The sequence below is a fragment of the Oncorhynchus keta genome, chromosome 6 (genome assembly GCF_023373465.1).
Source record: "Oncorhynchus keta strain PuntledgeMale-10-30-2019 chromosome 6, Oket_V2, whole genome shotgun sequence".
Classification (NCBI taxonomy): Eukaryota; Metazoa; Chordata; class Actinopteri; order Salmoniformes; family Salmonidae; genus Oncorhynchus; species Oncorhynchus keta.
In genome coordinates, this window is record NC_068426.1 from 12348467 (window position 1) to 12364609 (window position 16143).

The window sequence follows — 16143 nt, forward strand, 5'->3', positions numbered from 1 at the left end:
GGGCTCTCAACCCTGTTCCTGGAGCACACTTTGCGTCAACTGTAAACTCAGATTCCTGGAAGACTGGACAATCAAAATAAGTCTTAATGTTGACTTGACAACTGTGGGAAGCATTAATGTTGTCTGGATTGCAAATATCTTAAGCTTTAATATGATACACTAAATTATCAAACTCGGCAATAAAAAATGACCTCACTGTCAACTTAAGTTTGCTGAAAATAAATGTGTAAATATTTGTATGAACATAAGATTCAACAACTGAGACAAACTGAACAAGTTCCACAGACGTGACTAACTGGGGAGGGTCAAAATAAAAAGTAACAGTCAGTATCTGGTGTGGCCACCAGCTGCATTAAGTACTTCAGTGCATCTCCTCATGAACTACACCAGATTTGCCATTTCTTGCTGTGAGATGTTACCCCACTCTTCCACCAAGGCACCTGAAAGCTCATGGACATTTCTGGGGGGAATGGCCCTAGCCCTCACCCTCTGATCTAACAGGTCACAGACGTGCTCAATGGGATTGAGATCCGGGCTCTTCTCTGGCCATAGCAGAACAATGACATTCCTGTCTTGCAGGATATCACGAACAGAACAAGCAGTATGGCTGGTGGCATTGTCATGCTGGAGGATCGTGTCAGGATGAGCCTGCAGGAAGGGTACCACATGATGTCTTCCCTGTAATGCACAGCGTTGATTGCCTGCAATGACAACAAGCTCAGTCTGATGCTGTGACACACCGCCCCAGACCATGATGGACCCTCCACCTCAATCAATCCCGCTCCAGAGTACAGGCCTTGGTGTAACACTCATTCGTTCGACGATAAACTCGAATGCAACTTTTGAGACTGGTGAGACAACCACGACTTGTCAGTGAAGAGCACTTTTTGCCAGTCCTATCTGCAACGGTGGGTTTGTGCCCATAGGCAATGTTGTTGCAGGGTGATGTCTGATGAGGACCTGCCTTACTACAGGCCACACAAGCCCTCAGTCCAGACTCTCTCAGCCTGTCCGTCCTGTCTCCCTGTTGTGCTGTCTTGGGCGTCTCACAGTACGGACATTGCAATTTATTCCTCTGGCCACATCTGCAGTCCTCATGCTTCCTTCACACCTAAGGCATGTTCACGCAGATGAGCAGGGACCCTGGGTATCTTTCTTTTGGTGTTTTTCAGTCAATAGAAGGGGCTCTTTAGTTGTTCTAAGCTTTCATAACTGTGACCTTAATTGCCTACAGTCTGATAGCTGTTAGTGTCTTAATGACCGTTCCACAGGTGCATGTTCATTAATTGTTTATGGTTAATTGAACAAGCATGGGAAACTGTGTTTAAACCATTTATGATATGAATGATATGAAGTCATTTGGGTTTTTACAAATTCTTTGAAAGACAGGGTCCTGATAAAGGGACGTTTCTTTTTTTGCCGGGGCGGCAGGGTAGCCTAGTGGTTAGTGTTGGACTAGTAACCGAAAGTTCAAATCCCCGAGCTGACAAGGTACAAATCTGTCGTTCTGCCCCCCACTGTTCCTAGGCCGTCATTGAAAATAAGAATTTGTTCTTAACTGACTTGCCTAGTTAAATAAAGGTACAAATTAAATACATTTCAAATTTAAAAAGATTATAAAGTAATATGTATCAGTCATTAAGACATTTGGGCTTGCTTAGCTGCAAGTTCTATGATGTAAACTCAGATACTAGAGGAATTTCATGTTTACGCATTGTCCAACAAGTGTTAAGGCCATGATTGTTTAATTTAAACCTTTAAATTATTAAAATATCTAATAAATCTGAACTTTTTGTTTGCTTTTATAGAACTCACTGTGTCAGGACTAATTTAGCCTTTCAGCATGTTTTTCTAGATTCAGAACCTAAAACAATATTTATCAAGAAAATGGTATTAGGTGTAGCACAACAAATATTTTAATAGTTTAAGCATGTGTTGCAGTACAGTGATTCAAGTATTGACAAATGTATCTTAAGGGGGTTAGCCATTAGTGACCGGTGACAAGCTACTGACTGAGTTGACAACAGCTACTCAAAACAGACATGTTTTTGCCTCCAAGATCAATTAAAAAAAAAAAAACATTTTTAAAATATGGAAAATGATTAATTTAAATCCCCAATTAAAAACAAACGTTCTATTAGATCTTTCAGCACTCTGACAGTTTTTTTTTACAGATTTGAAAAATTTCATATTTTCTACTTTTATTCAAGCGGTATAAACAGTAGCAATATAGTTTCTCCTAAGCTGCTTTATGATTCTAAAACCTAATTAATTAAACATATTTGAACCATAGACTTGAGTTTATCTAAAGCCACAGTTTTTGGGGGCATATCAGATATGAATCTGTTTTTCCTGAAGTCTGAACAGCCAAAAGCCACATGGAATCAGACATTTCAAGCCACATTTCAGCATAGGTGGTTTGAAGTCATAAATCTGATTCCTGGGCATGCGATGGTCAAATCTGATTTATTTGCCCTGAAGTGGTTTTTAGACTTTTGAGATATCCTGTTACTTGCTAGCTACTGTGACTGGTTGACAAGAACATGACGTGGTAGCTAACAAGCTTGTTAATTGTTTAGAAACAAATTAGTGAATGTACTACAACGCTAAACAGCTGCCTAGCTTGCTAGTTTACTGCTGTGTCTCATCCTTTGAGGCTTCTACAAAGCTTCTACAAAGCTAACATATGTAATTGTTTTAAGATGGTCATACAATGGATTATAAACATATTTGATAAAATATTGAATTTAGCCTTCACTACTATAACTCATAGAATTGAATAACACTTTCATAAATGGCAACTACCTCCATACTTCCATTTAATTTGTATGGGTTACCTTGTCTTGTTGCAATACCTGTAATCAGGAGATGGCATAGCTAACCCTGCTCATTTCTGATTCATTTTGAGTTTTTTAGGAGTCACAGTTTTGAGAAAAATATTCCTTAATCAGAGGGCTTATTGCAAGAAACATTTTCAACACTTGTGGGGGGATTTAGACATTTAGATCCTATAGGACTGCGGCATTTCCTGGCACAGAGCCTGACAGGGAAATTAACAATACTAAAAATATTTTTTACAAATTACAAAAAACGTTTTCCTTCATCAAATTCACCTATAAAATAAAGTTTCCATGCCGGACGAGGATTGTCTCCAACTTTCAAGAATCTGTGAACTAACCTGATTTAAGCTGATCTACCAGCTTCTTATTAGAATCAGGTGCGCTTGATTAGGATTGGAGGGAACATTTACCATAACCAGGGTTGGAGAGCCCTGCTTTAGAGAAGTAATTTGGTACGATGATGGTATCTGAGGGCCAGGACCCGGGACAGCACACAAGACCGATGTTGCTGCTACCCTTCCTGTCATAATCAGCACCATGGAGAGTGCTAGCTCACTGGTACTCAGGCAGTTTTGTTCACTGAGCTTGGCTGTGTTTACACAGGCAGCCAAATTCTGATCTTTCCCAATTATGGGCAAAATAGCTGATCTGATTGGTCAAATGATCAAATGCAATTACTAAACTGTTCATTTTGAATTGATGGGATGGCACATTATCTAAGGTGAGTCCTGAATACTGCAACTAGCGAATGCATTGAGTTGTCACTAATAGCCCAGAGTATAGCTATTTCAACATTTTGGACAGTTCAGTCCAGTTTTATTTGACCACTATACAGCCTATCATATCACATGGCCCAGTCTTGGAATCCTAGTTCTCCGAAGAATCATTCAAAAATGGTTTAATATATTTGAATAGATAACGCTTAATCTAATTATCAAATAAAAATGTGTATTTGTATCCACGCGTGTTTTCAACAACTGTGAAACATTGTTTGCGTAGGGGTCCTCTGCCAAAATGATCTTGAGTATTATAATTCATAACCATCTTGTCCAAAGTAAATGAGACTATAAGTAAACACATTAAAACTATGGATAAATAAACCTACCCCTACTAATATCATGCATTTCCTGTCTCAATAGCCAAAAATGGGTAGTGGCTTAGTTCCAAGAAACTATAGAAAAATAACTTTCATGGAAAAACAGAGGACAGTATTCTTAGTTAATTGTCCAAAAACAACTTGAAAATATTTAACCTGAAATTCCACCATGATATTAACCATCCATGTTTAGGTTATGATGTACCAAAAGGAACACACTACTGTATAGAGGACATCTGGCATTTGTATGTGGCACACTACCTGGCAAAACAGTCTGGTAAAAGACAATAGAAAAACTTGCAACAAGAGATGAAACATATTTGTAAGAGAGTAGAAGTTTGGACAATGGTAATAGCTGACCTGTGTATATGACCCCCTTTATCTCAGTGATAAGTTGATAGGTAAAATAGAATTAACTGGGCCGAAACTGTATGAGAACACGTGTTGAGAGAGGATAGTGAACTTACAATCCGCAAACAAAGATCTAAGCATCACAGGTAGGTGGCAGTATGCAAACGTAGTTATATTGCAATAAATAACTTTTTTTTTTTTCATTTATATGTTTAGAATCTTCCTATAATATCTTTGAGAAAATTAGTCCTGGGTTTTGAATACTTGTCAGACACTTTTTTTTCTCTGTCCTCAGCAGTGTGACCTGAACATATTGTAGTTTGCTGTCCTACATTATTCTGGGGGTGGCGGGTGTCTCTAAAGCTGTGTGGTGATGGAGTCCTGCTCAGCCCACCACTCTGAAGAGTCCAGCTCATCACATGGTCCTATCCAGGACTCATACATGTCCTCACTAGAGCCCAGGAGGACAGCCTGGGAGCTGGAGGCCCTGATGCTGGAGGCCCTGATGCCAGAAGCACAGTGCAGGTGTGGCAGGGAGAGGCCCGGGGGCGGTAGGGAGGGGCCCGGGGGCGGCAGAGAGAGGCTCGGGGGCGGCAGAGAGAGGCTTGGGGGCCGTAGGAGCAGGCTGTCACTTCCGTTAGCCTGCTGGGGTGAACCCTGGGTAGGGGCTAGGGCCTGGGTAGGGGCTGGGGCCTGGGCCTGGGGTAGCTCTTTCAGGTTCACCCCCAGCCGGTCCAGGTGAAACTGGCTGCATGTAACCTGGGGATCGGGGGCGATATGGACGTCCGGCCAGGTTGTGGGCTGATGAAGTAGGCCATCTGAGATGCTGTAGGTGGGCTGGTGCATGCAGGGAGGAGTGGCCCTGTGCTCTGGGACGTGTCCATTCATGCGGGAGAAGAGCAGACCCAGCCGCCTGATGGAGTCTCTCTTGGACTTGGAGAAGCGCTGCAGCTGGCCACCAGTGCGGCTGAACACAGCAAATGAAGGGGAGGAGGAGGAGAACCGCAGCCCGTTGCACTTTGGTTTGTTGCCCACTGGCCCCTCCACCCCTGACATGGACTTAAAGAGGGCAGAGACACTGAACCCAGAGTCCTTGCTCTTCCTCTCAGCAGTAGACGTGCTGAAGGACACCCCCTTGGCCCCTTGGTCCCTGGAGGGACCCTGTCCGGCCCCTCCCTCCCCCTCATTGTTGGCCTCGTCCTGCTGAGTGGCCTCACTGCTGGATGAATAGGTTCTCCGCGGGGGCTTCCTGTTCCCCAGCAGATCCAACACCTCATAGCGGAAACTGGAGATGTCCTGCTTCAGCTCCTACAGATCAGTTAAGACGAGGATATAGAGGATGGACAGATCAGTTAAGATGGGGATATAGAGGATGGACAGATCAGTTAAGAGGGGGATATAGAGGATGGACAGATCAGTTAAGAGGGGGATAGAGAGGATGGACAGATCAGTTAAGAGGGGGATAGAGAGGATGGACAGATCAGTTAAGAGGGGGATAGAGAGGATGGACAGATCAGTTAAGAGGGGGATATAGAGGATGGACAGATCAGTTAAGATGGGGATAGAGAGGATGGACAGATCAGTTAAGACGAGGATATAGAGGATGGACAGATCAGTTAAGATGGGGATATAGAGGATGGACAGATCAGTTAAGATGGGGATAGAGAGGATGGACAGATCAGTTAAGAGGGGGATAGAGAGGATGGGACAGATCAGTTAAGAGAGGGATAGAGAGGATGGACAGATCAGTTAAGAGGGGATAGAGAGGATGGACAGATCAGTTAAGATGGGGATAGAGAGGATGGACAGATCAGTTAAGAGGGGGATAGAGAGGATATAGAGGATGGACAGATCAGTTAAGATGGGGATAGAGAGGATGGACAGATCAGTTAAGACGAGGATATAGAGGATGGACAGATCAGTTAAGATGGGGATATAGAGGATGGACAGATCAGTTAAGATGGGGATAGAGAGGATGGACAGATCAGTTAAGAGGGGGATAGAGAGGATGGGACAGATCAGTTAAGAGAGGGATAGAGAGGATGGACAGATCAGTTAAGATGGGGATAGAGAGGATGGACAGATCAGTTAAGAGGGGGATAGAGAGGATGGACAGATCAGTTAAGATGGGGATAGAGAGGATGGACAGATCAGTTAAGAGGGGGATAGAGAGGATGGACAGATCAGTTAAGATCGGGATAGAGAGGATGGACAGATCAGTTAAGATGGGGATAGAGAGGATGGACAGATCAGTTAAGATGGGGATAGAGAGGATGGACAGATCAGTTAAGATGGGGATAGAGAGGATGGACAGATCAGTTAAGAGGGGGATAGAGAGGATGGACAGATCAGTTAAGATGGGGATAGAGAGGATGGACAGATCAGTTAAGATGGGGATAGAGAGGATGGACAGATCAGTTAAGATGGGGATAGAGAGGATGGACAGATCAGTTAAGAGGGGGATAGAGAGGATGGACAGATCAGTTAAGAGAGGGATAGAGAGGATGGACAGATCAGTTAAGATGGGGATAGAGAGGATGGACAGATCAGTTAAGATGGGGATAGAGAGGATGGACAGATCAGTTAAGATGGGGATAGAGAGGATGGACAGATCAGTTAAGAGGGGGATAGAGAGGATGGACAGATCAGTTAAGATCGGGATAGAGAGGATGGACAGATCAGTTAAGATGGGGATAGAGAGGATGGACAGATCAGTTAAGATGGGGATAGAGAGGATGGACAGATCAGTTAAGATGGGGATAGAGAGGATGGACAGATCAGTTAAGATGGGGATAGAGAGGATGGACAGATCAGTTAAGATGGGGATAGAGAGGATGGACAGATCAGTTAAGAGGGGGATAGAGAGGATGGACAGATCAGTTAAGATGGGGATAGAGAGGATGGACAGATCAGTTAAGATGGGGATATAGAGGATGGACAGATCAGTTAAGATGGGGATAGAGAGGATGGACAGATCAGTTAAGATGGGGATAGAGAGGATGGACAGATCAGTTAAGACGAGGATATAGAGGATGGACAGATCAGTTAAGATGGGGATATAGAGGATGGACAGATCAGTTAAGATGGGGATAGAGAGGATGGACAGATCAGTTAAGAGGGGGATAGAGAGGATGGGACAGATCAGTTAAGAGAGGGATAGAGAGGATGGACAGATCAGTTAAGAGGGGGATAGAGAGGATGGACAGATCAGTTAAGAGGGGGATAGAGAGGATGGACAGACCAGTTAAGAGGGGGATAGAGAGGATGGACAGACCAGTTAAGAGGGGGATAGAGAGGATGGACAGATCAGTTAAGAGGGGGATAGAGAGGATATAGAGGATGGACAGATCAGTTAAGAGGGGGATAGAGAGGATGGACAGATCAGTTAAGAGAGGGATAGAGAGGATGGACAGATCAGTTAAGAGGGGGATAGAGAGGATATAGAGGATGGACAGATCAGTTAAGAGAGGGATAGAGAGGATGGACAGATCAGTTAAGAGGGGGATATAGAGGATGGACAGATCAGTTAAGAGAGGGATAGAGAGGATGGACAGACCAGTTAAGAGGGGAATAGAGAGGATATAGAGGATGGACAGATCAGTTAAGAGAGGGATAGAGAGGATGGACAGATCAGTTAAGAGGGGGATATAGAGGATGGACAGATCAGTTAAGAGAGGGATAGAGAGGATGGACAGACCAGTTAAGAGGGGAATAGAGAGGATATAGAGGATGGACAGATCAGTTAAGAGGGGGATAGAGAGGATGGACAGACCAGTTAAGATGGGGATAGAGAGGATATAGAGGATGGACAGATCAGTTAAGAGGGGGATAGAGAGGATGGACAGATCAGTTAAGAGGGGGATAGAGAGGATATAGAGGATGGACAGATCAGTTAAGAGGGGGATAGAGAGGATGGACAGACCAGTTAAGATGGGGATAGAGAGGATATAGAGGATGGACAGATCAGTTAAGAGGGGGATATAGAGGATGGACAGATCAGTTAAGAGGGGGATAGAGAGGATGGACAGATCAGTTAAGAGGGGGATAGAGAGGATGGACAGATCAGTTAAGAGGGGGATAGAGAGGATGGACAGACCAGTTAAGAGGGGGATAGAGAGGATATAGAGGATGGACAGATCAGTTAAGAGGGGGATAGAGAGGATGGACAGACCATTTAAGAGGGGGATAGAGAGGATATAGAGATCAGTTAAGAGAGGGATAGAGAGGATATAGAGGATGGACAGATCAGTTAAGAGGGGGATAGAGAGGATATAGAGGATGGACAGATCAGTTAAGAGGGGGGAAGAGAGGATGGACAGACCAGTTAAGATGGGGATAGAGAGGATATAGAGGATGGACAGATCAGTTAAGAGGGGGATATAGAGGATGGACAGATCAGTTAAGAGGGGGATAGAGACTTGATGGACAGATCAGTTAAGAGGGGGATAGAGAGGATGGACAGATCAGTTAAGAATGGGGGATATAGAGGATGGACAGATCAGTTAAGAGGGGGATAGAGAGGATATAGAGGATTGACAGATCAGTTAAGAGGGGGATAGAGAGGATGGACAGACCATTTAAGAGGGGGATAGAGAGGATATAGAGATCAGTTAAGAGAGGGATAGAGAGGATATAGAGGATGGACAGATCAGTTAAGACGGGGATAGAGAGGATATAGAGGATGGACAGGTCAGTTAAGAGGGGGATATAGAGGATATAGAGATCAGTTAAGATGGGGATAGAGAGGATATAGAGACCAGTTAAGAGGGGGATAGAGAGGATATAGAGGATAGAGAGGATATAGAGATCCACAATGAGGGACAGTTAGATATTGTTCTATGACTATGGTATAAAGGCACATTTTGTGGATGAATGTTTAAATACGAGACTTCTGAGAAACCAACCTTAAAATTCTCCTCAGTCAGTCCCTCGTCTGTCTTAGCACTGCGGATCATGGCTGCTACATGCCTCTTTACCAGGTTCCTGATCACCTCCTGCACATAGGGGCGGAAGGGTAGCCTAGTGGTTGGACTAGTAACTGGAAGGTTGAAAGTTCAAACCCCCGAGCTGACAAGGTACAAATCTGTCGTTCTGCCCCTGAACAGGCAGTTAACCCACTGTTCCTAGGCTGTCATTGAAAATAAGAATTTGTTCATAACTGACTTGCCTAGTTACATAAAATAAAAATAAATAAATAGAGACAGTCACATTACTTACCCTACTACTACATTATGTAATGAATGATGAAGTTATGGGCATATTTATCACATTTGCATATTTTATGCTTGTAAGCTATTTTTCTAGACTTGTACCTCCCTAAGGAGTAAATTATCTGAGATGTGGGTAAATGGGCTCTTCCTTCCTTACATGCATACATTTGCATTCTGAGTTTAACAAGGAAACACTGTTTAGGCATATTCAGACATTGTTATTAGCTTGAGGTGAAAATCTGGACGAGCATAACTTTGCATTCATTTGCATGTTCAGGAGACAAATTACCAATCAAACCGGACTCTTTCTTTTACAGATGGATTATTTTGCGAATAAACAAATCCATGGCATTTTTTGTGGAGGTGCTTGTATATTTAATCTAACAATCTACACTATGGAAGGGTAAGAAACACGCTTAACCCTCAACTCAACACATGCACAAAGGGCTGCCTCAGAGCACCCCTTTCTCTGATAGGCTCTGCCTCATTGCCCAATCTCATTCATTTGGAGCGGCAGCTGTATTCCTTGATAAAGTGCGTTCATTGGACAGCGCAGCCTCCAGTCAAAGCATTTAAGTCTGGTTTAGTCTGCTTGGTATTAGAAGGCAGCAGCATTTAAGTCTGGTTTAGTCTGCTTGGTATTAGAAGGCAGCAGCATTTAAGTCTGGTTTAGTCTGCTTGGTATTAGAAGGCAGCAGCATTTAAGTCTGGTTTAGTCTGCTTGGTATTAGAAGGCAGCAGCATTTAAGTCTGGTTTAGTCTGCTTGGTATTAGAAGGCAGCAGGGGAGCCCCAGCAGCACATTTGATAGTGATTACAGCTTTAAGTCCTTTTTGGTATGACGCTACAAGCTTGGCACATCAGTATTTGGGGGGTTTCTCCCATTCTTCTCTGCAGATCCTCTCAAGCTCTGTCAGGTTGGATGGGGAGCGTCGCTGCACAGCTATTTTCAGGTCTCTCCAGAGATGTTCGATCGGATTCATGTCCGGGCTCTGGCAGGGCCACTCAAGGACATTCAGAGACTTGTCTCAAAGCCACTCCTGTGTTGTCTTGGCTATTTGCTTAGGGTTGTTGTCCTGTTGGAAGGTGATCCTTTGCCCCAGTCTGAGGTCCTGACCACTCTGGAGCAGGTTTCGTCAAGGATCTCTCTGTACATTGCGCCGTTCATCTTTCCCTCGATCCTGACTAGTCTCCGAGTCCCTGCCGCTGAAAAATATCCCAACAGCATGATGCTGCCACCACCATGCTTCACAGTAGGGATGGTGCCAGGTTTCCACCAGACGTGACACTTGGCATTCAGGCCAAAGAGTTCAATCTTGGTTTCATCAGACCAGAGAATCTTGTTCCTCATGGTCTGGGAGTCTTTAGGTGCCTTTTGGCAAACTACAAGCGTGCTGTCATGTTGTCACGCCCTGATCTGTTTCACCTGTCCTTGTGATTGTCTCCACCCCCTCCAGGTGTCGCTTATTTATCCCTGTGTTTCCTGTCTTTCTGTGCAAGTTCATCATGTTTGGTTAGTCAAGTCAACCTGTGTGTTTTTCCAATACTCCTTTGGCTATTCTCCTTTTTCTAGTCCTCCCGGTTTTGACCCTTGCCTGTTTCTGGACTCTCTACCCGCCTGCCTGACCATTCTGCCTGCCTTGACCACGAGCCAGTCTGCCACTCTGTATCTCCTGGACTCTGATCTGGTTTTGACCTTTGACCTGTCCACGACCATTCTCTTACTTACTCCTTTGAATTATTCAACATTGTAAGACTCCAACCATCTGCCTCCTGTGTCTGCATGTGGGTCTCGCCTTGTGCCTTGATACATGTGCCTTATACTGAGGAGTGGCTTCCATAAAGGCCTGATTGGTGGAGTGCTGTAGACATGGTTGTCCTTCTGGAAGGTTCTCCCATCTCCACAGAGGAACTCTGGAGCTCTGTCAGAGTGACCATTGGGTTCTTGGTCACCTCCCTGACCAAGGCCCTTCTCCCACGATTGCTCAGTTTGGCCGGGCAGTAAGCTCTATGAAGAGTTTTAGTGGTTCCAAACTTCTTCTATTTAAGAATGATGGAGGCCACTGTGTTCTTGGGGAACTTTAATGCTGCAGACAATTTTTTGGTACCCTTCCCTAGATCTGTGCCTCAACACAATCCTGTCTCAAAGCTCTACAGACAATTCCTTCGACCTCATGTCTTGGTTTTTACTCTGACATGCACTGTCAACTGTGGGACCTTATATAGACAGGTGTGTGCCTTTCTAAATCATGTCCAATCAATTTAATTTACCACAGGTGGGCTCCAATCAAGTTGTAGAAACACATCAAGGTTGATCAATGGAAACAGAATGCACCTGAACTAAAACTAAAAACTAATTTCATCCATTTTAGAATAAGCCTGTAACGTAACAAAATGTGGAAAAAGTCCAAGGGTATGAATACTTTCCAAATGCTCTGTGCATTGCCTTCATAATCAGCAGTAGGAAAGGTTTGCATTAATATGGAGTGGGCTCAAATTGCACAATTTATACATTTTAGAGCAATGAAAAAGACATGAGCAATTAGCAGTAAATTAATTAAATTACCACCACAGTTTTACATGTATTTCATGACTTATCCTCCTCTGTCCTGTTAGATGCATCCATACAAGGATCATTTCTGTCTTTTCTTCCGCTATATTTTCTCCTCTTCAACCATACTGCATATGCATATGCCTTAACCAGGTAAGCTAGTTGAGAACAAGTTCTCATTTGCAACTGCGACCTGGCCAAGATAAAGCATAGCAGTTCGACACATACAACAACACAGAGTTACACATGGGAATGAAAAAAAGATAGTCAATAATACAGTAGAAAAAAAGAAAACAATGTCTATATACAGTGAGTGCAAATAAGGTCAAATAAGGGAGTTAAGGCAATAAATAGGCCATGGTGGTGAAGTAATTACAATATAGCAATTAAACACTGGAATGGTAGATGTGCAAAAGATGGATGTGCAAGTAGAGATACTGTGGTGCAAAAAGAGCTAAATAAATAAATACAGTATGGGGATGAGGTAGATAGATGGGCTGTATACAGATGGGCTATGAACAGGTGCAGTGATCTGTGAGCTGCTCTGACAGCTGGTTCTTAAAGCTAGTGAGGGAGATGGGAATCTCCAGCTTCAGTGATTTTTGCAGTTCGTTCCAGTCAGTGGCAGCAGAGAACTGGAAGGAAAGGCGACCAAAGGAGGAATTAGCTTTGGGGGTGACCAGTGAGATATACCTGCTGGAGCGTGTGCTACAAGTGGGTGCTGCTATGGTGACCAGCGAGCTGAGATAAGGCGGGGCTTTACCTAGCAGAGACGTGTAGATAACCTGTAGCCAGTGGGTTTGGCGACGAGTATGAAGCGAGGGCCAGCCAACGAGAGCGTATAGGTCGCAGTGGTGAGTAGTGTGTGTTGGAGGCTATTTTATAGATGACATCACGTAGGATGGTCAGTTTTACGAGGGTATGCTTGGCAGCATGAGTGAAGGAAGCTTTGTTGCGAAATAGGAAGCCGATTCTAGATTTAATTTTGGATTGGAGATGCTTAATGTGAGTCTAGAAGGAGAGTTTACAGTCTAACCAGAAACCTAGCTATTTGTAGTTATCCACGTATTCTAAGTCAGAGCCGTCCAGAGTAGTGATGCTGGATGGGCGGGCAGGTGCGGGAAATGATCGGTTGAATAGCATGCATTTAGTATTATTTGCGTTTAAGAGCAGTTGGAGGCCATGGAAGGAGAGTTGTATGGCATTGAAGCTCGTCTGGAGGTTTGTTAACATTAACACAGTGTCCAAAGAAGGGCCAGAAGTATACAGAATGGTGTCGTCTGCGTAGAGGTGGATCAGATAATCACCAGCAGCATGAGCGACATCATTGATGTTTACAGGGAAGAGAGTCGGCCTGAGAATTGAACCCTGTGGCACCCCCATAGAGACTGCCAGAGGTCCGGACAACAGGCCCTCCAATTTGACACACTGAAATCTATCAGAGAAGTAGTTGTTGAACCAGGCGAGGCAATCATTTGAGAAACCAAGGCTGTTGAGTCTGCCAATAAGAATGTGGTGATTGACAGAGTCGAAAGCCTTGGCCAGGTCGATGAATACAGCTGCACAGTAATGTCTCTTATCGATGGCGGTTATGATATCGTTAAGGACCTTGAGCGTGGCTGAGTTTGTGTCTGTTGTGTTTGATTGGTTGAAGGCAATGTGCCTGTGTTTTAGCAGGAGTGTGGATGTAACGGTTTTCCTCAGGTGAAAGAGAGTCAGACCAAAATGCGGCGTTGCGATCCATGTTTAATGAGACAAAGTAAACACGAATCAAATACAAAAACAAATAAACGTAACACGAAAACCGAAACAGCCTAATACTGGTGCAAAGTAACACAGAGACAGAAACAGCCTAATACTGGTGCAAAGTAACACAGAGACAGAAACAGCCTAATACTGGTGCAAAGTAACACAGAGACAGAAACAGCCTAATACTGGTGCATAGTAACACAGAGACAGAAACAGCCTAATACTGGTGCAAAGTAACACAGAGACAGAAACACAGAGTAACACAGACAGAAACAGCCTAATACTGGTGCATAGTAACACAGAAACAACCTAATACTGGTGCAAAGTAACACAGAGACAGAAACAGCCTAATACTGGTGCATAGTAACACAGAGACAGAAACAGCCTAATACTGGTGCATAGTAACACAGAGACAGAAACAGCCTAATACTGGTGCAAAGTAACACAGAGACAGAAACAGCCTAATACTGGTGCAGCCTAATAGTAACACAGAGACAGAAACAGCCTAATACTGGTGCATAGTAACACAGAGACAGAAACAGCCTAATACTGGTGCATAGTAACACAGAGACAGAAACAGCCTAATACTGGTGAGTAACACAGAGACAGAAACAGCCTAATACTGGTGCATAGTAACACAGAGACAGAAACAGCCTAATACTGGTGCATAGTAACACAGAGACAGAAACAGCCTAATACTGGTGCAAAGTAACACAGAGACAGAAACAGCCTAATACTGGTGCATAGTAACACAGAGACAGAAACAGCCTAATACTGGTGCATAGTAACACAGAGACAGAAACAGCCTAATACTGGTGCATAGTAACACAGAGACAGAAACAGCCTAATACTGGTGCATAGTAACACAGAGACAGAAACAGCCTAATACTGGTGCATAGTAACACAGAGACAGAAACAGCCTAATACTGGTGCATAGTAACACAGAGACAGAAACACACTGGTGCATAGACAGAAACAGCCTAATACTGGCCTAATACTGCATAGTAACACAGAGACAGAAACAGCCTAATACTGGTGCATAGTAACACAGAGACAGAAACAGCCTAATACTGGTGCATAGTAACACAGAGACAGAAACAGCCTAATACTGGTGCATAGTAACACAGAGACAGAAACAGCCTAATACTGGTGCATAGTAACACAGAGACAGAAACAGCCTAATACTGGTGCATAGTAACACAGAGACAGAAACAGCCTAATACTGGTGCATAGTAACACAGAGACAGAAACAGCCTAATACTGGTGCATAGTAACACAGAGACAGAAACAGCCTAATACTGGTGCATAGTAACACAGAGACAGAAACAGCCTAATACTGGTGCATAGTAACACAGAGACAGAAACAGCCTAATACTGGTGCATAGTAACACAGAGACAGAAACAGCCTAATACTGGTGCATAGTAACACAGAGACAGAAACAGCCTAATACTGGTGCATAGTAACACAGAGACAGAAACAGCCTAATACTGGTGCATAGTAACACAGAGACAGAAACAGCCTAATACTGGTGCATAGTAACACAGAGACAGAAACAGCCTAATACTGGTGCATAGTAACACAGAGACAGAAACAGCCTAATACTGGTGCATAGAAACAGCCTAATACTGGTGCATAGTAACACAGAGACAGAAACAGCCTAATACTGGTGCATAGTAACACAGAGACAGAAACAGCCTAATACTGGTGCATAGTAACACAGAGACAGAAACAGCCTAATACTGGTGCATAGTAACACAGAGACAGAAACAGCCTAATACTGGTGCATAGTAACACAGAGACAGAAACAGCCTAATACTGGTGCATAGTAACACAGAGACAGAAACAGCCTAATACTGGTGCATAGTAACACAGAGACAGAAACAGCCTAATACTGGTGCATAGTAACACAGAGACAGAAACAGCCTAATACTGGTGCATAGTAACACAGAGACAGAAACAGCCTAATACTGGTGCATAGTAACACAGAGACAGAAACAGCCTAATACTGGTGCATAGTAACACAGAGACAGAAACAGCCTAATACTGGTGCATAGTAACACAGAGACAGAAACAGCCTAATACTGGTGCAAAGTAACACAGAGACAGAAACAGCCTAATACTGGTGCATAGTAACACAGAGACAGAAACAGCCTAATACTGGTGCATAGTAACACAGAGACAGAAACAGCCTAATACTGGTGCAGTAACACAGAGACAGAAACAGCCTAATACTGGTGCATAGTAAACACAGAGACAGAAACAGCCTAATACTGGTGCATAGTAACACAGAGACAGAAACAGCCTAATACTGGTGCATAGTAACACAGAGACAGAAACACACTGGTG

General features: G+C 43.7%; 1 protein-coding gene across 1 annotated transcript in view; it reads right to left on the bottom strand.

Moving 5' to 3' along the window:
• Positions 1 to 87: 87 nt before the first annotated feature.
• Positions 88 to 16143, bottom strand: part of LOC118385741 (short transient receptor potential channel 5-like) — an 82170-nt gene continuing 66114 nt past the window's right edge. Inside the window, exons 10-12 of the mRNA XM_052520727.1 lie at positions 10720 to 10728; positions 9192 to 9281; positions 88 to 5595 (exon numbers count right to left, since the gene is read on the bottom strand). Coding sequence (XP_052376687.1) covers positions 4645 to 5595; positions 9192 to 9281; positions 10720 to 10728 — 1050 coding nt within the window. The 3' untranslated portion in view covers positions 88 to 4644. The remainder of the gene's footprint in view (positions 5596 to 9191; positions 9282 to 10719; positions 10729 to 16143) is intronic.